General features: G+C 42.5%; 2 protein-coding genes across 14 annotated transcripts in view; one reads left to right on the top strand and one right to left on the bottom strand.

Annotated features, from left to right (window-relative positions):
* LOC100082244 (cytochrome b5 reductase 4) overlaps window positions 1-2,162 on the bottom strand; it is a 58,931-nt gene extending 56,769 nt beyond the window's left edge. Inside the window, exon 1 of the mRNA XM_007670728.4 lies at window positions 2,023-2,162. Within this exon, the coding sequence (XP_007668918.2) occupies window positions 2,023-2,052 (30 nt within the window). The 5' untranslated portion in view covers window positions 2,053-2,162. The remainder of the gene's footprint in view (window positions 1-2,022) is intronic.
* A 2,538-nt stretch (window positions 2,163-4,700) lies between these two features.
* The window catches only part of SNAP91 (synaptosome associated protein 91), an 85,279-nt gene continuing 67,876 nt past the window's right edge, over window positions 4,701-22,103 (top strand). For 12 of the 13 annotated variants that reach the window (XM_029047452.1, XM_039914796.1, XM_007670731.2 and 9 more), the window contains exons 1-2: window positions 5,098-5,143; window positions 6,120-6,280. In XM_029047452.1, coding sequence (XP_028903285.1) covers window positions 6,151-6,280 — 130 coding nt within the window. In that variant the 5' untranslated portion in view covers window positions 5,098-5,143; window positions 6,120-6,150. Of the gene's footprint in view, window positions 4,813-5,097; window positions 5,144-6,119; window positions 6,281-22,103 lie in introns of those variants that run through there. The other variant, XM_029047447.2, reaches the window with a different exon arrangement.

Genomic DNA, 22,103 nt, shown 5'->3' with positions numbered 1-22,103 from the left:
CCATATCTAGTCTGCTCTTCCTGGAAATCAGAGCCTTGTCTGGAGGTGTAGCATTGAACGACTATTTAACAACTGTGTAAGGCATATATCTTTCTTCTCTTTCTTAAGGCCCACCTCCTTTGAGAAGCTTTCCCTAACCCCACCCATTCTCCAGTGCACTAGCACATTCTGTGACATAATACTAGTTACCATTATTATGATATTTAAGTGCTTACTATGTGTCAAACACTGATCTAAGTCCTGGCGTAGATATAAGATAATCAGGTTGGCACAGTCCCTGTTCCACATAGGGCTCACAGTCTAAGTAAGAGGGAGAACAGGTAATGAATCCCCATTTTACAGTTGAGGAAACTGAGGCACAGAGAAGTTAAGTGATTTGCCCAAGATCACACAGCAGACAAGTGGTGGAGTTAGGACTAGAACCCAGGTCCTTTGACTCCCAGGCCTGAGCTCTTTCCACTAGATCATGCTGCTTCCATGTGACACACTTCCTTTCTCTCTTGCTCCATCCTGCCAGGTGTCTGTTCCTGCCTTCTTCCCCCTCAAATCCCACACACCGTTTTAGATTATGAACTCTTTGTAGTAATAATAATGATAGTATTTGCTAAGCACTTACTCTGTGCCCGGCACTATACTTAGCGCTGGGATGGATACAAGCCAATCCGGTTGGACACAGTCCCTGTCCCACATACGGCTCACAGTCTTCACCCCCATTTTACAGATGAAGTAACTCAGGTGCAGAGAAACAGTGACTTGCTCAAGGCCACACAGCAGACAAGTGGAGGAGCCGGGATCAGAACCCATGACCTTCTGACTCCCAGGCCCGTGTTCTATCCACTACGCCAGGTAGTAAAAGTAGTAATGGCATTTATCGAGAGCCTTCTCAATGCAGGGCACCCAGCTAAGGGAAGCTATGTGAAGCATTAGGGAAAAAAGTATTTTAGCTCTGTGTCTGCCCCCATCCCTGTGTTTTGATCCTAGCTCCTGGGAAAGTCAGGTTGTGACACCAATGTTCTTTCCCACTGCCACAGCCTCAATCCCATCTCTCCCAAGAACAGGAGAAGCTAGACCTCAGTCAAGGTTAGGGCCTATTGATTATACCAACAACAATAATGATATTTAATAATTGCTTATGGCATGCCAAACACCGTGCAAAGCACTGGGATACCAAGCAGCGTCCTGAGGTTTTACGATTAAAGGGAAAAAACAATTTAAGATTTTTTCTCTTCCTTTACCCTTCCAATCTGGGATGGGTAGCACAGTAGTTTCTTTGCCACCATATAGCTGTCATTATCAATCAACATTATTTATTGAACACTTACTGTATGCCAAACACTGTACTAAGTGCTTGAAAGAGTACAGTACAACAGAGTTGATAGACATGTTCCCTGCTCACAAGGAGCTCACTGTCTAGAGTCATTATGAGAAAAAAGTGTCCTTCTTTCTAAGTGTATTTTTTTTCTTTCACAAACTTAAACAAAGCAAATTAAGGTAGCAGCTCTACCAATAAACATCCGGTCCAAAACCTACCACAGCATTCTCAAGCTTTAAAATTCAGCCTTCAACAGACATCATTTTATGACTTTCATTTGATTTAAATCTTTTCTAAGCATATTTCCTGGACAGTTACATCTTAGTACTTCCTTCATGAATTCTAATAATTGGATAGTTCTTCATTGTTTTCCACCAAAGAACTAATTAAGTCTGTGGTAATAAACAAATAACAGAATGAGAATTTTTTTCTGATGGAAGCCAATCAGGATTTAGCCAGTGATCTAGGGCCTAAGCCAAATATCGATGTCTCAAAAATATGAAACTTCCAGGAGGTTTTTTTTTTGTCAAAGCCCTCATCTGCCAAAGCTCTAATTTCTAGGCCAAACTTTCAATCAATCGATCAAAAGCATTTATTGAGCACTTACTTTATGTGGAACATTGTACCAAGGACTAAAGAAAGTAGAATAGAATACATTAATCCATTTTATAGATGATGAATTCAAGGCCCAGAGAAGTGAAGCGACTTACCCCAGTCACACAGCAGGAAAGCTGAGACATAGTCTCTATCTTATTCAGACAAGTTGACTATCCTTATCCATTTATAATCATCTGTATATCTTCTTGGGTATGGAGAGCACACTCATAGCCTCTATGAATGAATGAATCAAGGAGTCTTGATAATACTTGGGTCTTGCATGCATCCAATACATCTTTTCCTTAGGCAGTAAGCACACAACTCTATTGGTTAGCTGATATTGGTGAGCAGATGGTTAGGCGCTTCAGGTGAGCAGAAGGCAATCACTGTTACTTAACTTCCCAAACCTGTGTGACCTAAAGTTTGACTTCTCATGCATCAGAGACCTCACCTGCATCCAATCTCTCATTCTTATCATCGTTAAGAACAGTTCTTTTCTCTTAATTGCCAGATCATTGCTTCCGTCAGGAGTGCCTAAATCTTATATTTTACAGCCAAATAATTTGATTGTTTTAATCATCTTTGTAAATTATTTTTAGAAACAGCAAATGAATATTTTCCAACTTGTCAAGCCCACCAGAGGACAATGCAAAATGTCCCATTTACACAACCTATTTAATATTCAATACCACTGATCGAGGGAAGTGAGCAGTGAGAGATACAGAGTTCTATATATTTTTAATCAGAAGAGCAAGGACAGGGGAGGCTGCTGAGCTGAACAATAGTAATAATAATAAATCCGGTATCTGTGAAGCACTTACTATGGGCCAAACACTGTTCTAAGTACTGGAGTAGATACAGGTTAATCAGGTTGGACACAGTACCTGATCCACATGGGGATTACAGACTAATTAGGAGGGGTAACTGGCATTAAGCAATTTATCAAGCAGGATTAGAAGCTGGGTCCTGTGCTCTTTCCACTAGGCCAAGCAGTTTCCCAATATCAGGAATGTTATGAGGGTTGTGATGATTAGAACGGGGTTGCCAGACCTGGCTCTCTCGGGGGAGGGAGAGAGCCTAAAATGAAAAAACAAACAAACCCAAAACAAAGATAAACCTCAGCCATTTTTTACACATCTTGCTCCTCCTTTGATTTAGAGCCTTTTGTGGGCCTGAGGCCATGCCTGAATCAATTGGTATTCTCCCCAGAGTGTACTACAGTGCTTCCCACATAGTAGGTGTTTAATCAATTTGATTGACTGGCTGGAAGGGAGACGTGGATGGATTATTCCCAGAGTCCCTTTACCCAATGATCAGGGTACGTATCACCCAATTCTGTCTCCCAAGCACTTAGTACAGTGCTCTCTGTACATAGTGCTCAATAACTACGATTGATCAACTGAGCAACGATTGCCAAGATCTGTCTAAGCAACACTTCCTGAGCGCTGAATCCGTTGGATAGGACAGGGCCAGGCCGAGGGTTGGGGGGATTCAGGAGGAAATTGGCTGGGGAGGAAGAGGCTCAAAATCAGCGTGCAGCCCAATTGCTCTTAGCTTCTAAGACTGTGACAAATCCAGGAGACCTCTTCTTAGAAGAAGCAGCGTGGCTTAGTGGAAAGAGCACGGGCTTGGGAGTCAGAGGTGGTGGATTCTAATCCTGCTCTGCCACTTGTCAGCTGTGTGACTTTGGGCAAGACACTTAACTTCTCTGTGCCTCAGTTACCTCATCTGTAAAATGGGGAATTAAGACCGAGCCCCAGGTGGGACAACCTGATTACCCTGTACCTACCCCAGCCCTTAGACTAGTGCTTGGCACATAGGAAGCGCTTAACAAATACCATCATTACTATTATCATTCTGGCAGCAATGTTAGTTCCATGCGATGTGAGCTCGTTATGAGCAGGGAATGTGTTTGATATTATATTGTCCTCTCCCAAGCTCTTAGTTCAGTGCTTTGCATACAGTAAGCGCTCAATAAATACAATTAATAAATAATAATGCTAATGCCCTTTTCCACCCACGCATACGACCATGCACCTGTGCATTGCCGAGGGTCGACTCCTTGGGTACACACAAACTCACTGATCCACTCCCCCCGACCCCTCCATCCCCTGCCAGTGGCTTTCTTTTCCTAGAGGCCTGAGGAGGTTAGATGAAGGGATGTGCTCCCGGAATAACGGGGTACCCCGGAGGGTGATGGAGAGGGGAGAGATGGGGGGATGCGCTCCTGGGATAACGGGGTACACGGAGGGCGATGGAGAGCGGAGAGATGGGGGGATGTGCTCTTGGGGTAACGTGGTACCCAGGGGGCTATGGAAAGGGGAGAGATGGAGGAATGCACTCCCGGGATAACGGGGGACCCGGAGGGCGATGGAAAGGGGAGAGATGGACGGATGCGCTCCTGGGATAACGGGGTACCCGGAAGGTGATGGAGAGGAGAGAGATGGACGGATGCGCTCCTGGGATAACGGGGTACCCAGAGGGCGATGGAGAGGGGATAGAGGGATGTACTTCTGGGATAATGGGGTACCCAGAGGGCGATGGAGGGATGGGCTCGCGTTGCTAAGGGTGCGCAATCGGTCACAGGCGGAGGAACAGGGGTACGTTCTCCGTGGGAGGGGGGCTGCGCACGCGTATGGGGAGGTGGGGGAGGGATGGAGGGAGGATCTTTTTGCCTTTTTTTTTTTTCCCTCCGCCGACGCTTCACGCCCCCCTCCCTTTATTCCCACCGGGCTGGGGCGGCTGCTGCTGCTGCTGCGCGGGCATCTTTTCCTTTAAGAGTGCGGCAAGGCCGGGCGGGGGGCTCGGAGAGGTTTGTCCGCTCCTGTCACCTGACTCCTAGAAGAAACCAAACCTGAAGTCGGGGGAGGAGGCTGGGGCTCCTCGGCCAACGAGAGAGGCGGGTTGGTGCAAGCTTCCTCTGGGGTTGGGGAGGGGGATTGGGCCGCAGGACCCCTCCTCCAGGGACCCAGAGTCTCCCTCCTTTTTCTGGACAGGGTGGTCCCTGCTGTAGGGAGGCGGGGAGGGGCTGGATCTGGAAAAGACCTGCCATCCCCTCCCATCCACCTCCTTCCATCCTCTCCCACCTATCCCCTCCCACCCACCCATCCTCCTTCTCTCCCTCCACCGGGAGCAGAGCAGCGCAGTGTGGCTCGGTGGCAAGCTTTCCTAGGGAGGAGGAGGGGGAAAAAGGAAAACGAGGAGGAGGAGGAGGACCCATCTGCCGAGAGCCAGGTCCGTCCTTGCAGCAACCCCTCCTCTGCATCCCTTCTCCCCCTCCCCTTTACCTCCATCGAGCCCCCGGGACGGCTGCGTAAAAATACCCTCCTGACCTTAATGAGGGTGGGGGTCTCCGTTCTTCCCCTCTTCCCCTCCTCCTGGGGGGATCCGGGCTCTCCTGCCGCTGCTCCGGGAAGGGAGGGGGTGATCCGGATGGGAGAAGCCGGGCCTTGCTGCCCCTCTCCTGGGAGGGGCGGCTGGACCTTCCTGCAGCTGGTCCTGGGGGGAGGGGAAGGCGTGTGTAGAGGCCCCTGTTGGCTGTCATCACTGCGGGCTGGGTTTGGGGAGCAGCGGGAGCACCCCCAGGAGACCCTCCCATCTCCCCTGGTCGGGAGGGACCCCTGCAGTGAGGATGGAGGAGGCGTGGGGCTGGGGGTTTGGGGAGGGCAAGGGCGCACGGTGGCGCAGTGCCATGATGGTCTCCAGCTGGAGGGGCGCGGGGGGAAGGTTTGGGCACGGCCTGGGCGAGGTTTCCGTTGCAGGCCTCCGGGGAGGCCAAGGGAGAAGCCCCCCGAGATGCTAGGGAACCCGGTTGCTAGGGTCCAGGGGAACCCGGTTGCTAGGGTCCAGGGGGACCCGTTGCTAGGGTCCAGGGGGATCCGGTTGCAGAGGAATATTGCTGGGAGGTGGAGAGTTGCTGTAGCACGGTTTGGGGGTGGGGGGTACGGTTTTTTTCCTCGTTGTGGGGGGCTCGAGATGACCCCAGGGTGGGAAGGGGCGAGGACCATCGGATCGCCTCTCTGTTCCTTGGAAACAGGTCCTGCAAGGAGGGGAGGGGATGGCCTGTGTGTGTGTGTGTGGCTGTGTGAGTAAAAGAGGGGGTGGGTGGTGTGTGTGCACGCATGTGCCGGAGTGGGGGAGAGACCCACCGCCCCAAAGGACGACGTCCCCGGCCTAAACGAGGATCACCCTCCTCCTTCTCCCCTTGCAGAAGAGGAGGCGGTAGCAGCCCTTAGCAGAAGATGTCGGGTCAAACGCTCACCGACCGCATCGCAGCCGCTCAGTACAGCGTGACGGGCTCAGCTGTGGCCAGGGCCGTCTGCAAAGCAACCACTCACGAAGTCATGGGGCCCAAGAAAAAGCACCTGGACTGTAAGCATCTCATTTTATATAAGCGGGACGTGCGCAGGGCCCAAGCCACGCCAGACAGTGGGAGCCAAGGCAAGGGTGTCGATAATGCCGCAGCATTTGGTAGCCCCAGCTGTGTGAAGTCATGATCTTGAAGGCCGCCATCGTGGTTCAGGGCTTTTCATTATCTCATTGAATCATGTTTCTTCCTCCCCTTGACCTTCAGCCTCCACACCCCCGGAGGATTATAGCGTAAGCTTCATCCGAGGCCCCGGAGAGTCCAAAAAATGCTGTCACAGAGGCTCTCGGCTTGCCTTATCCTTGGGTTTGGACACTAGATTTTTCCAAAATCTCTACCGGGGTGGATATTGAACTTTGGTAAATCGTAGCCTTCAGGGACGGCGCAAAATAAATCATGGATTCAAGTGAAGCTATACTTCAAATCCTCTCTGCCTTTTGCTAGGTTCTTTTCGCGTTTCCATATCTGAGTGTGCCAAAACAGAAGTAATTCATTAAAGGAGGGCAATTGCAGGGGGAAACAAGATAAATTTCCATTTTGCTTCTCCTGTAGAATCTAGAGTTAAGGATCTATTAAGAATGACTGACTGCTGATTATTTCTTATGGGTCAAAATGGCTGTGTTTGGCATAGCATTTTTGGGTCCAAAATTAAAATGATTAAACACTGTATTTAATCAGAAATCTTAATTTTCATATTTGTGGTTGACTCATCATTGTCACCGGAAAATGCGTAATCCTAACTTGGGGAACTTTAAATTCCCGGAGTGTACAAATAAGTCATTTAGTAATCTGGGCTGGGAAATATTCAAATGAGAGGGGAAAAAATGTAATCACACTTTGGAAAAAAGGATGGGTTCTGACTCTAACATGGACTCAAATCTATATGAAAGCAATGTGCCTGCTGCAGTGAAAGAAAGGTAAAACACCCGGTTTCATTTTTGAGATGTCTCGTGTTGGGTCCGCTTGTAGTCCAAGTACGGAATGAAGTTAGCCAAATTGACATCGTATTGTTATAGGAGGTGTCCACATCTGAATAGAGATTTGGGAATTAGAAATCCATTAGTTTCTGTTATTGAGGATGTTGGCAGCAAAATTAGTGTTAGGCTAACAGCTTGCTTTTCAGGCTGGGATGTACCGTCTCAACAAATATTTAACATAAAACCCGAGGTGTTTAGTATAACCGAGTCTATTTGTAAAATTCTATGGAATTCTGAAGATTATTGTTCGGATATCAGCATTATTTTAGAGAGGCTATGTAAGAATATAAATCAGTGCTCAAGAAGTATGAGAGCTATAAAGTCAAAATGTCTTTAGAAGAATTGGTGGTTTGGGGTTGGGGAGATGATGGGGAAGAGAATGAAATCTTTGAGAAAAGAAAGACTCAACTGCATAAACATTTTGTTTGCTCTGAATGGCATGATTGTGGACAGGGAACATGTCTTCCAATTCTGTTATATTCTACTCTCCCAAGTGGTTTTTATAGTGCTCTGCACATAGTAAGCACTCAATCAATATGATTGGTTAATAATTCTCTTCTGCAGGAGCTTATTTGAAATCACAAAAGGAGAAAAGGAGTCTTCATAATATTTTCTGAATAGGAAGTTGGAGAGTAGGAGGTTGAATATGTAAAGGTGTTTGACCTGAGACAATTCTGGTTTTAGTAGAAAGTGTTCAAAATCCAATGACCCTGGCGAAAGAGTATTTGGATTTTTAGATTGTTGGCAGATCTCTTGTAGATAAATTGGTGCTCTACTTTTTTCATAAAGCATCATCCCTCGATGGTATTTCCACTTTACTATCTAGTAGAAAGGTTTGGTTAGATGTCCAATTATAAAGCCAACAGAAAATAATCAAAAGGGTTAATTATATTAAACCTTTTTTAATTAGGAAAAATCCTTGAAATTTGCTAAATTATTTTGTGTTGTCCTCCTAATAGATTGCATTTTGGATGGAAAAACAGAAGGTAGATGAGGAATAGGGGAAACAATTCAGGAGTTCAGGTGTAGAAGAGCAATTGAGTGTTTTAAGAAGCTGTAGCAAGTTTTACAGTCTTGAAAATCAAGAATCTGGGGATTATGTTTTCAAAGAATGAAATGGAATAATTTGACTAGGGTCAAGGTACCAGAATTCCCTAGGGACAGATGTGGACAAGCTGCTGGGTTTAGTATATTGCAGCCAAGTGCCCCTGTCTCTAAGTGACTTGATTAAGATCACATGGCAGATGAGTGGTGGATCAGGATTAGAACCCATGCCCTTCTGACTCCCAAGCTCATGCTCTATCCACTAGGCCACAATTCTTCTCTTGTCCAACAGTCTAGAGGAAGACACTGTGGGATGGGTTCCTTCCTCAGAGTCCTGACCGCAAAGCCTGCTTCTCTCTTGTTCTTAACCTCCTCTATGGCCACATTTCAGAGCTAAAAATAGCTCCAGCAGTGCCAGGAAGGTAAGCACGTGGTGGAATTTAATGGAGTGCACACACTCTGAGGAGGACAAAGTGGAGGTGATCTTTGACCCTAGCTCCTCCTGGCCTTAATCTGGCCTTGCTAAAAGGTCAGATAAGATTGGGTGAGGTCATTGTATTTGGCGACTTCTCTTTTCAGACTGATCCATCAAGGTAAGAGGCGCAGTGAATCATAACGAATTGAGAAGAGGGATTCTTTGTCACTCAGAGAAACTTTACCCTGATAAGAGTGGAAATGAGGTGTTGTATAAGATAATTGAATGAAGATTTCAAAATTGCTTATCACAGGGAAATTTATATGTTTTGGTGATTTTGCATATTAACTGCCCTTTGTTAAGCATAAGTTTATTTTGGTGTACCATTCAGATGTTTGATCTGGGACTAGATGGTGTTAATGAGAGGTCTTGAGTGAAAGATAATTTCTTGAAGGGGAAATAACATTTTTTTTCTGTTCACTAAAACATTCTTGTTTTTAGTAGTTTTATGTTAATGTGAGTGACACAGGGATGTGTGGATTCTTTCTAGTTCAGCTGGCGTAGCTTCCTTAGGTGGCATGAGATTTGAGGGGTTCAGTTTTTGCCTACCATCTCCCTCATTATGTTGTAATCTCCTTTGTATTACCAAACTCCCCACCAGCTCTGTATCCAACAGATCACTGCTCTCCCCACCCTCAAAGTCTTATTAAAATCCTATATTCTTCAAGAAACCTTTTCTGACTTCTCCTGCTACCTTGTTCATCTTCCCTTTAACCTCTGTCTCCAGTCTCCTCTGCCTCCAGTCTTCTCTCCCCCTCTTTATTTTTAGGTAGTGAGTTTCCCGGAGGGAGAGGGACCGTGTCTAAAAATTTTGGTATTAAAAACTCAAGCACTCTACTAAGCACTGGAGCAGATAAAAGATAATCAGGCCCCACATGGGGATCATAGCCTAGGAGGAAGAACAGGTATGGAATCTCCATTTTGCAGATGAGGGAACTGAAGTCCAGTGAAGTGACTTGCCCAAGGTCACACAACAGACAAGTGGTGGAGCTGGGATTAGAACCCAGGTCCTTTGACTCCCAGGCCTATGCTCTTTCCACAAGGCCACATTGCCTCTCGTTTTAATTGTTACCAGGGTTTTCTTTCCCAGTGCTTAGTACAGTGCTCTGGCATAGTAAATGCTTAATACTATTACAATGCCTCCATTGAACCTCCCTCTCGAAATTCTTGCCATCTTGTTTTGAATTCAGTATCAGAATAGGGTTTGCTCCAGTATTCATCATGATCTTAATGCCTTTGTTAAGAGAACTAAGAACCTGCGATTGCTGATCTTGCCTAGTGCCAAGGTATTGTAAGACAATATGCTTGGCCTATTCCCTAACTGTAAATTGCCTTTTGTAAATTTTTTTTAAAATTCCTCCAAATTAGCAGCGTGTCTTTTATACAACTAATTTTTTAAAATTTTATTCCTTGACCCCTATTAGTAAGGGCCTTAATCTGATTAGCTGTTTCTTCCTCCAACATGTAATTTTCTTATAGTGTCTGTCTCCCTTGTCTAGACAGGGACCTTTTTGAGGGCAGGAATCCTATCTACTACCTCTATTGAACTATCCCTAGTGTATGTTAGGGTGTTCTGGCACAGAGTAAGCACATGATAAATTTTATTGATTGAATGTTTTATTATATGCTTTTAACTTCTGATTTTTAAAAATCAATCAATGGTATTAAGAGCTTACAGTGTTCAGAGTACTGTACTAAGCCCTTGGGAGAGTACAATACAGGAGAGTTAGTAGACGACTTTTCCTTCTTTGACTGAAACTCCTTACCACTGGCTTTAAAGTACTCGATCATCTTGTCCCTTCCTATCCTCTCTCACTGATTTCCTACTATGACCCAGCAGGCTCACTTTATTACTCTAATGCCAATATATTCACTGTACTCTATCTCACTACAGATCCCTCACACAAGTCCTGCCTCTTGGCCTTGAACTCTTTCTCTCTTCATATCTAACCATCAAATTCCTATTAAAATACTTCTCCAAGAGACTTTTACTAAGACCTCATTTCCCCTATTCCCCCTCCCTTCTGCACTGCCCTTGCACATGGATTTGTACCCTTTAAGCACTGGATATTCACCCCACTCTTGGCCCCAGAGTACTTTGGTAATATCTGTAATGAGTTAAAGGCCATCAACAATGGAGTGTTATAATTTATATGATGTGGATTTATATGTATTTATACATATGTAACACTCCCATAGGAGTATGATGGAGCGGGAGTCAGCAAGTACTTCTTCCTCAATATTCACCACCAGTCATATACTTAAGAGAATGTGACATTTGGTTTGGCTCATCACATTTTAAAAAGGTATTATATTCTCCCAAGCACTTAGTACAGTGCTCTGCACCACAGTAAGCACTCACTAAAACCAGTGGTGGTGATGTCAAGGAACTGTAGTGAGCTCAGAGAAGAGTGATTAAAAATGTTTTTAAAAAACTGAGAAATGAGCCCAGTGAAGAAAACTTCATTTGAGGTTTTTTGTTTTGGAGAAGGAAAGATGAAGGACTGACTTAATTATGGTGTTAAGTCAGTGAAGGATTTTTTTTTTCAAGCAGATGCTACCACAGTTTTTCCTCTATGTCCACAGAGAAAGGACAGGAGGAAGTGGTTTTACATTTCAGCAGAGAGTTCCTTTGTAGAAAAGAAAAACTGTTTGCCAGGAAGGGTAAATACTAAAGCAGCTTATAGTGGGTCGATATGGAGTCTCCATCCCATAAAATGTTTTTTTTTTAAAGTAGCAGACAATCTTCTCTCTTGGATGGGTGCCAGGGTCTAGACCAGATAAACTGTTCAGATCCCTTCAGCTCTATGATTCTATTATTTAAGAGTGTCTCTAGATCACTGCTGCTTTGGGGGAGGAGGAGGAGGAGGGTGTCTTGGTTATTGGCTGGGATGTATGAACCTGAACACTGGAAAACCACTTCCTCCTACATGTAATGTTATTTTAGTTATTTGGTTCCCTGACTAGCTGCTCAGGGATTTTGAATCCTGGTTTGGCTCCTGGCCAGTATCTTGTGGGAAAGAATTGTGGCTACCAACTATATTATATTGTTCTCTCCCAAGCGTTTAGTACTGTGCTCTGCACCCAGTAAACACTTAATAAATGCCACTGATTGATATACCTTAGAAAATGAGGCAAAATGGAGCTCAGAGTTGACGGAGGGTGGGGGAAAGCACCTAGCCCACTTCACGCTCCTGGCAGATGGTAGAGAGAGGCGATGTTGGCTTCAGTGTGAGTGATAGTGTTGCTGCCAGGCCTGGCTACAGATATTTGGCTGTCCAAGGCAAGGAAAAAATTTCCGCCCTCTACCAGTCCCTTCAATATTATCATGTTTCACTTCGCATGCACGCAGTACTCTGTGCAGGGACATGCAAAAGCTTGCTTGACATCTCCCCTCATACTTAGATTGTTACTCCAGCAGACCCCTGACCTGCCCCCACTGCTTCAGGAGCCGTGTTCACCTCTGACATTCATATTTACGCAGATGCTGATTTTTAACTTGAGGGGTACTGTCAAATGTTGAACCTCTGCCCCTCCTGTGCTACACCCTGGACATTTGCTTACTCTGTGTATCATCTGAAGCTGGCCTTAATTGCTGCCCCTGTTGGTTCTGATTTTCCCTGCCCCTTTTTGTATAGAGGAAAAATGTTAGTTGTTCCTGTCATTCTTTTTTTCTCCATATTTGTTTTTGATCCCGACTCTGATTCATAGTAATCGATGAATTGATCACTTCTGATGAACCTGCCAAGTGTTAATTTTGTTAATGGGTCCTGAGGAAAATCAACTCTCCAAAAGATTTCGTTTTATTTAAGGATTACAAGCTATGCCAAGGATTCCCAACTATATTCTATTTATTGCTATTGTTCTTGTCTGTCCATCTTTCCCGATTAAACTGTAAGCCCGTCAAAGGGCAGAGACTGTCTCTGTTACCGATTTGTACATTCCAAGCGCTTAGTACAGTGCTCTGCACATAGTAGGCACTCAATAAATACTATTGAATGGATGAATGAATTTTGAGTTTGGGGCCAGAGTGCAGGAGAAGGAAGGGAGCAAACTGGCTTCAACAGATATGAATCATTTTAGCATTATTCTACCAATAAGTTGACAAAAGAGCAGATGTCCATCAATGGGCTTTTGTTGATTTCCCCAAGGGGACAGGTGTTTCTTGCTCACATGTTACACTAACCCATCAGATTTTTATCCCGACAGCCCAGAAATTTATGCACAAGGCCTGTCAAGGGGCACCCTACCCATCCTCACCCCTCCTTGCAGAATGTCTACTTGCCCAGGGTGACAGTCATGTTCAGTGACTTTGACCCCACAGTCTTTTGGGATATAACAGTGTGGAATGGGCATAGATCTTTTGAGGCCTATTTACATATACTGTATAAAAAAATCTCTCCATCAAGAGTGCCCTCTTTAAACAGTTACACAGTGCCTAGCTGGCAATGCTTTAGTTAGTCACCTTGAGAACTACAGACTGCTGGAAGTATGTAGGACTTGGTTAGAGGCTTTATTAGAGGTGTAAAAGCTGTTTTTTTAAATACCTTCTGAGGTAATAGCTTTTTATTGAATTAGGTGAACATGACATGAACAATTTGGACATTTTATGTATGGGCCTGAACATTTGGAAATCACTCTGGGCTTATGCTAATAGCTGAAATGCCACTGGTTATTTGATATTACGTTAGTGTTATCCTCTGGCAAAGTCATTAAACAATTGCTTTCTCATTTAAAATTCCTCATTGAAAAAAAAGCTAATTTTTGAGGGTATCACAAATGCATCTTCAGTTATGAAGGGCCATCATCAGAGAGTGACTACTATTTGTTTTCCAGATCTACAAAGCTTAACAAAATGGGCTTAAAATGATTATAGATTTAGGCAAATGGGAATATTCTATATCAAGTAATCATGATAGAATGGATTTCTGCATCTTTCTGGAAAACTTTACATTTAGGACTATGACTATATGGTGCTAATGACTTAAATGTGGCCCTCTTCAAGGCAGGAGGATGGGGCAGGTGACCTTTCTAGTAGATTCTTACAGCCTGTGGTTCTGTAAAACAATTAAGGCTGGTCTCCTGATTTTAGGCTAATAGAGACAGGTTTTAAAATTTCTTCATCATTTGGTGAATGCAAGAAATGAAAAACCTAGATAGTACTTAGCTTCTTCTGGAATCTCCTTGGCCGCAAGGGTTCTTTTCCATCATTTTCTACTTCAATCAATGTTATTGAGCATTTATTGTGTGCAGAGCACTGTACAGGCTTTGGAAAAGTACATTACAACTATGAGAATTGGTGAGAAAGAAGATCAGTTTGTGGGTTGACTTAATGGACTCAGATGTTCCATGATAAATTACAAGGTAGTCTTTTATTTTTTGAGCTATACCCTAATACTCAAAACATAGTGAATATTTTTATTCCTAAATTTCACTAGGTAATCTTAGCTGGTTCCTATCAGAGAAAAATTTTACACACAGGTATTTTTGGTTTTTCAGCAAAACCTCCCTAATTTGGGTAATGGTGTGGGGGGGTGTTAATCTAAAAAAATGAAAAATTCAATTATGATATAAAAGTGTGGCTTCTTATTTAAGAAATGTACCATTGTTATTGGCTCATGGATGCTTGGCTCTGTTTGTGTCTGACTTTTGCATCTTTGGTATCCTGAGAATACCTTTTCTTTCCTGTTGTTTGTCTCTTTTTTTTTCTTCTTTCAATAATAATAATAATAATGTTGGTATTAAGCGCTTACTATTGCAGAGCACTCTTCTAAGTGCTGAGGTAGATACAGAGTAATCAGGTTGTCCCACGTGAGGCTTACAATCTTCATCCCCATTTTACAGATGAGGTAACTGAAGCACAGAGAAGTTAAGTGACTTGCCTGCAGTCACGCAGCTAACAAGTGGCAGAGCCTGGATTTGAACCCATGACCTCTGACTCCCAAGCCTGGGCTCTTTCCACTGAGCCACTCTGCTTTCAGTCATTCTAAATCTGGCAGCTAGGTATTGAGGAATTATGTCCTCAATCTCTCTTCTCAGCTATGTTTCTCTATATAATCTCCTGACCGCTGGCTAACTGAAGCTTTATTATCCAAAGGATAAGTCAAAAATCAAAACATCAGAGCAGTACAGGAGCTAAATAAAGGAAAGAAGTTCTGATCTGCAAATTGTCAAGAATTTCAAATTAATGGGATCCAAATTAATGAGCATCTACTGTATATTTAACTCGCAACACTGGGAATATGTATTTACTTAGATGTTTCTCTTTTTATAAAGAGGTTATCTGCCTTTGGACCAACCAATCAGACTTCACTGATCATTTGTGGAGAGCAGATTTTTTTTTTTAAAGTTTGTAATCCTAATCCTATAATCAATTTCCCTGCAAATTTTTTCTTTGGTAAAGTGATCCAAACTGGGATTTTGAGAGAATTATTGGGGCCATTGGCTGTGACTTTTCAGTCACAAGCTTATACATGGATGAAACCTCACCATAGGTAACTTTTTTAAAAAATATGGACCTATATATGTGCATATGTGCAATTTAAAATTTTTTGAAAGTGTCTGCTTATTCAACTGAGTTTGTAAAGCCTATGCTTTAATAAATTCAGATAATAATAATAAAAACTTTTAGTTGGTAATTTTAACCACCTCTTTCAAAAAACATACTAGACTTGTTAACTAGAGAAAAGATTCTTGAGTCTCACCTTTCCTGCACCCCGACTCCTCCTAGAGTTGCTGAAGAGCACTGTACAGGCTTTGTTTTTCACAAAGGAAACACTCAAATTCTCAAATGATTGAGTGATTCATTCCAAACCCACCCATTTTGGCTGAAATAGATTTAAACACAATCACAGAAGGAATTAAAAAATGTCTGCCCTCATAGGCATCACAGCTCTGTTGCAGCACTTTGAAATTGTCGGCCTACCAAATACTTGCATATATTTATCAAGTTGTTTGCCTGTTCCTCACTGGGTGTTTTCATTAAATGATCTAAAATAAATCATTTAAAAATCCAAATACATTAAAAACTGTCATGGAGGCAGACTAAATCTTGTAAAGTTGTCCTTCATATTTGAAGAGAGCAATAATAATAGTGACTTTTATAGGTGTGAACATGGTTGGAGACTGACAATCCAATACACACTGTCTGCATATATAGTCCCCTGTTATAGTGGCGGTATGTTTTGGGGGTTCATTTTTATAGTATTAAGTGCTTACTACGTGCCAACCTCTGGTGTAAATACAAGATAATCAGGCTAGTCACAATCTCTGTCCCATATGGGGCTCACAGTCTGAGGGAGTAGGATCTAATAGCTATTTTTTACAGATGAGGAAACTGAGTCATAGACAAGTTAAGCATCTTGGTCAAGATCATACACAGGTAAGTGGCCAGAGCCAGGATTAGAACTCAGGTCCGCTGACTCTGAGGCCTGTGCCCTTTCCACTAAGCCAAGCTGTTTGCCACTTGCCGTTTTTCAGTCTTCATCTAGGTATTCTGATCTTTGAACATATTTTCCTTACTGAATTTTCCAAATGTGCACTAAGACAAGGTAAAGAGCATTGCATTCAGCAAGGAGTTCACTTAGCATTTCTTATGTGGAAATGTACTATGAAATAATTTTATGTCCAGCATTTAATTTTTTTTTTCTAGTTCATGAGTTTAAAGAAGAAATTGTGAAGATTTTGCTAGTATTGCTAGAGTAGAGGAGACTGAAAAAAGCCATTCTCCTTATTTCTTTTTAATAGAAACACTAGTCTGTATAGTAACACTGTTATAGCTTGTGGAGCACCATGAGGCTTTACTCTTTCCTTCTGGCATTCTTTGTAGCTGGGTAAATGAGGTGCCCCACTGGAGGCCTTGTGAAGTTACCTAATTAAACTTCAGGGAGAGATTTAAAATGGAAAAGAAAATGGCTTTCTCAATTTGGGATGTTAAGAGCAAAACCCTTTTATTATGCATTATTTCCCGACATTATTCGTCTGCTAAGTAAATGTTGACTCTTTTCTCAGAGTTATTGGGGGATGGAATTCAGCCAGTATTACAAGTCTCCAGGTTCCCAGCCCAGATCTCTTTACCCTAGAACAGTGGGTTTCACCTGAAGGATGAGCTTTTATCAGTGGTGGGTGTGGGTTTTTTTTTCTTTTCTGGAGAACTCACTACATAGATTTAGGTGTTGGTTGGATACCATAACCCCTTTACTCATCCTTCCCTTGATTGAATTATCACTGACTCCTGTTGATAGATGTTAGGTGTAGTCCAGGAAAACCAGAGCTAATTGTGGTCAAGGTTTGTGTCTGTTGTACTCTCCCAAGTGCTTAATACAGTGTTCTGCACTCAATAAATATTATTGACTGACTGACTGACCAGAGCAGAGTTATCTTTGAAAAGGGTTTCCACTGTCTGTAGGCAGACAGAACTAGGTTATGAGACTCTGACCAAGCAGCAGGATTCATTTTATTATGACTTTGGCAAAACTTCCCTCTTGTTTGTGTGTTAGATACAATGCAAACTTATTTTTACTCCCTGGTGTCCCTTCTATCTGAAGTCTTTGGTTACCTGCATTATTACGCTGTCTACCCTCAGAAGGATATTAATGTTGGTTGGTAGTTGTTAAGCGCTTACTATGTGCCGAGCACTGTTCTAAGCGCTGGGGTAGACACAGGGAAATCAGGATGTCCCACGTGGGGCTCACAGTCTTAATCCCCATTTTACAGATGAGGTAACTGAGGCCCAGAGAAGTGAAGTGACTTGCCCACAGTCACACAGCTGACAGGTGGCAGAGCTGGGATTCGAACTCATGACCTCTGACTCCAAAGCCCGTGCTCTTTCCACTGAGCCACGCTGCTTCTCTGAGCCACGCTGCTTCACGCTGGTTCTCTATTAATAATCGTAGTATTTGTTAAACACTTCCTATGTGCCAAAAACTGTACTAAGTGCTGGGGTATACAAGATAATCAGGTCTTATGTGGGGCTTACAGTCTGTGTAGGAGGAAAGACAGATATCGAATCCCCATTTTGCAAATGAGGGAACTGAGGCAGAGAGAGGTTGTGACTTCCCTAAGGTCACACAGCAGGTGGAGCTGGGATTGAAACCCAGGCCCATGCTCTTTCCATGAGGCCATGCTGCTTCTGCTAAAGGACATGCATGAAACTTGTTTTTAAAAAACTGGCTGGCTGCACTCTACTACCCACATGTCCTTGCCAGTAGTTTAACTGGCAGGGACAAAGTGAGATGATTAGTAGGGATTAAGGATTTCTATAGTTCAGCTAATCAACAACAGGGGTATTTCCTTGTTGTAACTTGGAAATGCCTTATTCTTCCTCTACACTTTACCCTTTTGGCATGATTTGATTATATTGTGTGAAGCAACAATAGGAGATATTCTATTTTTTGCCAAAGTAAATACCAAGGAATTACATTTCACTTTATCCTACCTTTTATTTTTACCATTTCAGTAAATATTCTCAACATTGGGTTGAGAACAGAAACACTAGCTTGAACAGTAAGAATTTAAATGGACTGTACTAATTTTGGTTTTCTAATGGCGTAAATGAGACTCTGCCTCCCCTAATCAAGCTGTCAGCTTGCACCTTTATCATGTCTTTTGTAATACAAGATGGGATGCTTAGCCTCTTCAAGAAACATATTCATCTGAAATAAAGCACTGTCATTGTTTGGACATTAGTACAACCAAATTCATATTCACAGGGAATTTTAAAATGCATAAGATCCTTGAAAATATGCTTAGAGAATAAAACTTACAAAGCTACAGTTAATTTTCCAATGGATAACCTTTTAAAGAGAGTCCTGGAAAATACTCTGTTGTGGAGATGAGTTGAAAATCTTGACAAGTTCTAATGAACGTGTATTAAAAGTTGAATCAATTCACTTATACTCCAAGTTTCTGGGACAAGCTCTTAAATAACAGTAGGTTCAGTGGAAGTGAAGTGGTAATGAGTACACAAATACAGTCTTTTGAATCATGGTGGGAGAGTCATTTTTGTTTGGATAATAATGATGATAGTATTTAAGCACTTACTATATATCAACACTCTTCTAAGCACTGGGGTAGATACAAGCTAATCAGAATGGACAAAGTCCCTGTCCCCCAAGGGGCTCACAGTCCCCATTTTACAGATGAGGAAACTGGATGATAGATTAGAAAGCATGTACATTAGACAGACAGGTAAGTGTCATCCTGAATAGGACTAGATTTAAGAGTACTCTGCCATTTCTGGTAAAGAAGAAAAATTAAGCCAGATGAAATTCATGAAAGACAATTGGGGAAGGAGGAAAGGAGAGAGGCCCGGGCCTCGGCAGAGAGCAGTTGGGTGATTTGGAGAATTGAAAAATAAGACCAATAAGGAAAAGTTAAGGGAAATATTTTGCTATAGAGATGGGTAAATAATTTATTTGAATTTTTTTTATGAGAAAGGTGACATAATGAGCTGTTTAGAACACTTTGTCTAGTGTCAGTTAAGCTATAAACCCGAGTAATCCAATTTCAAGTGTTTGATGGGGAAGGGGGAGAGGGGAATATTTTCTTCTTGTTTCCTGAGAGCAGAAAGAAGGGGGAAAAAATTACTGCTGTGATTTTTAAACCAAATACTCTTCTTTGTTCTGGAAATGTTATCCATTCCAGATCATCAGATGATTTACTGCCATTTCAAGAATTAACAGGCTTTGAACTAAAAAGTTTAGGTCTAGTCAGATTGAACCAGAGAAGGACTGTGGCCTGTATTGTGAACTGAATTGGGAGCCTGCTATCCAGCTCTGTAACTTAGAGAAGCAGTGTGTCCTAGAGGATAAAGCACTAGTCTGGGAGTCAGAAGGACTGAGGTTCTAAACCCAGGTCTGATTCTTGTCTGCTGAGTGACCAAGGTCAAGTCACTTAACTTCTTTATGCCTCAATTCCCTCTTATGTAAAATAGGATTTAGACTGTTTGTGAGACAGGGACTGTGTCCAATCTAGGTACCTTGTATCTACCCTAGCACTTAGAACAGTGCCTGGGACATAGTATGAAGTTAAGCAATACCACAATTCTTATTATTATCATTATTATTATCTCTAGTAATACTAACTCTAGTAAAGAGTTGGGGAAAACCTACAGAATGGAGTTTCATGCTCTTGGGTACTCTTTTTGGATTCTCTTGGTGATGAAGCAGTTGTAATGTTCTCTTAAATGTTATTTTGACAGTGTCAGTAATTGAATATTATGCCTTGATTCCAAATGCCACAAGATCAATCAATCAATGGTATTTGAGTGCTTACTGGATTCGGAGCACTCTACCTAGTGCTTGGGAAAGCACAACACAAACTTCGTAGACCTGATCTCAGCTCACAAACAGTTTACAGTCTGGGGGGCCCGACATTAAAATAAATTACCAAGTTAAGGTTATATATGGCCAGAGCTTTAGTTTAAAAACTAAAACAGAGGTCTTAAAAATCTTAAAGCATTTTAGAGGCAATTACCTTCATGTCTTAATCCAGGGATAATGTGAGTTTGTTTCCAGCCCCAATTTCTTGATTCTGCTCATTTTACACTCTTTTCTGTCATGTCTTTCTAAGTCCTTTAAAAATTAGGTCATCTATGTTAGGATGTAATGTACAAGTATAGATTGAGTGTTGGAAGAATAACTTTATAAAGCACACTGCATCTATCAAAGTGCTCTAGGGCATAATGTACAGGTGTAGATTGAGTATTGGAAGAATTACTTTATAAAGCATACTGCATCCATCAAAGTGCTCTAGCAATTGCAATCAATGAAATGTCAATCTTGACAGCTGGTTGATTTAGAGGTCTGGTAAGCACAGGTCTGGAAACAGGTGTTCAATCAGTATCGTACCCACACAAGACAAATGACACTGGAAAAACTCCACCATACAGACGTGAGCATATTTTCCTGCTGCTTAGGAGTCAAACATTCTCTAGGCTGCATGGGTTCTAGTCCCAGCTCTGCCAGTTCGCTTCTGTGTGACCATGGACAAGTCACTTTGCTTCTCTGTGCCTTAGTTAACTCATCTGTAAATTGGGAATTGAGACTGTGAGCCCGACATGGGACAGGGACTGTGTCCAACCTAGTTTGCTTCTATCCACCCCAGTGTTTAGTACAGTGCCTGGTACCTATTAAGTTCTTAACAAATACTATCATTATTATTATTTGCAATGAAATGAATGTGGTGTCTTTATCACAATTGAGACTGTGATGTTTGTTTATGGTATTTAAGCTCTTACTATGTACCCAGAATTGTACTAAGTGCTGAGTAGATATAAGCTGATTCACTCATTGTCTTATTTATTGAGTGCTTACTGTGTGCAGAGCATTGTCAGGTTGGACATAATCCCTGCCCCACATAGGGTTCACAGTTTTAATCCATATTTTGTCAGTGAGATAACTAAGGGCCAGAGAAGTGAAGTGACTTGCGTTAGGTGGACAGCTGGTGGAGCTGGGATTAGAAGCCAGATCCTTCTGGCTCCCAGGCCCGTGTTCTATCCACTAGGTCATGCTAGGCATTTGGTTGGAGACCATTAGCTTGGGTTCCTGGAAACAAGGCAGGTGGATTATGAGAGACATCTTTTGTGGGCCTTCAGATTGGTCGTAGAGACATGCCTGATGCCTGGAGATGTTTGTATTCTTCCTTTCCATTCTTTCCTACCCTGCTATTGTTCTGTTTGGATCTTTTGACTCCCTTGAGACCCAACTCCCTCACCAGATAGCAGTGGATTGCTGAGGAAGGGTCAGAGATGGGAGGTTAGGTTGCAAACACAATGATGCCCCTCCTCACCATCAGATATCTCACAATCTAGCAGGGGAAACGAACATAAACATAATTTAAAGGTAGGTAGAAAAGAAAATTGTATGTAAGGGCCACATGTCTGGTGGCAGACACAGTATGAGGCCCACTATATACCAAATAAACATTTATCATCTAGGCAGCTAGGTTATTGGTTATGACGTTATATGGCATTACATGATGACACTTAATATATCCTTGGACAACTCAAATTAAAAAAAATTACTGGGAGTGAGAATTTTCAGAGGAAAAAATATACAATTGAACAACTGTTTCATAATTTCTAGGTTTAGGATTTCCCATTTTCAGATTGATTTTCATTAATGAAATCTTCAGTAAATTACTTATTTCAAAGAATTGTTGTTCAGTAGGTAGCTGAGCTGTTGTCATAAGAAAAAAAACTAAACAAGGAGAATTGTTTTACCAAGCATTATAAACTGTCAGAATCAAGGAACATTTTTTTTTTAATGTCCAGACTCATTTCTTTACTTTGATATGCTCAACAAACTCACCAGTGCATGGAAGTCATCTCAC

The sequence above is a fragment of the Ornithorhynchus anatinus genome, chromosome 19 (genome assembly GCF_004115215.2).
Source record: "Ornithorhynchus anatinus isolate Pmale09 chromosome 19, mOrnAna1.pri.v4, whole genome shotgun sequence".
NCBI classification, from domain to species: Eukaryota; Metazoa; Chordata; class Mammalia; order Monotremata; family Ornithorhynchidae; genus Ornithorhynchus; species Ornithorhynchus anatinus.
Note: the sequence above shows the minus strand (reverse complement) of the source record. Positions and strands in the feature narration are given on the sequence as shown.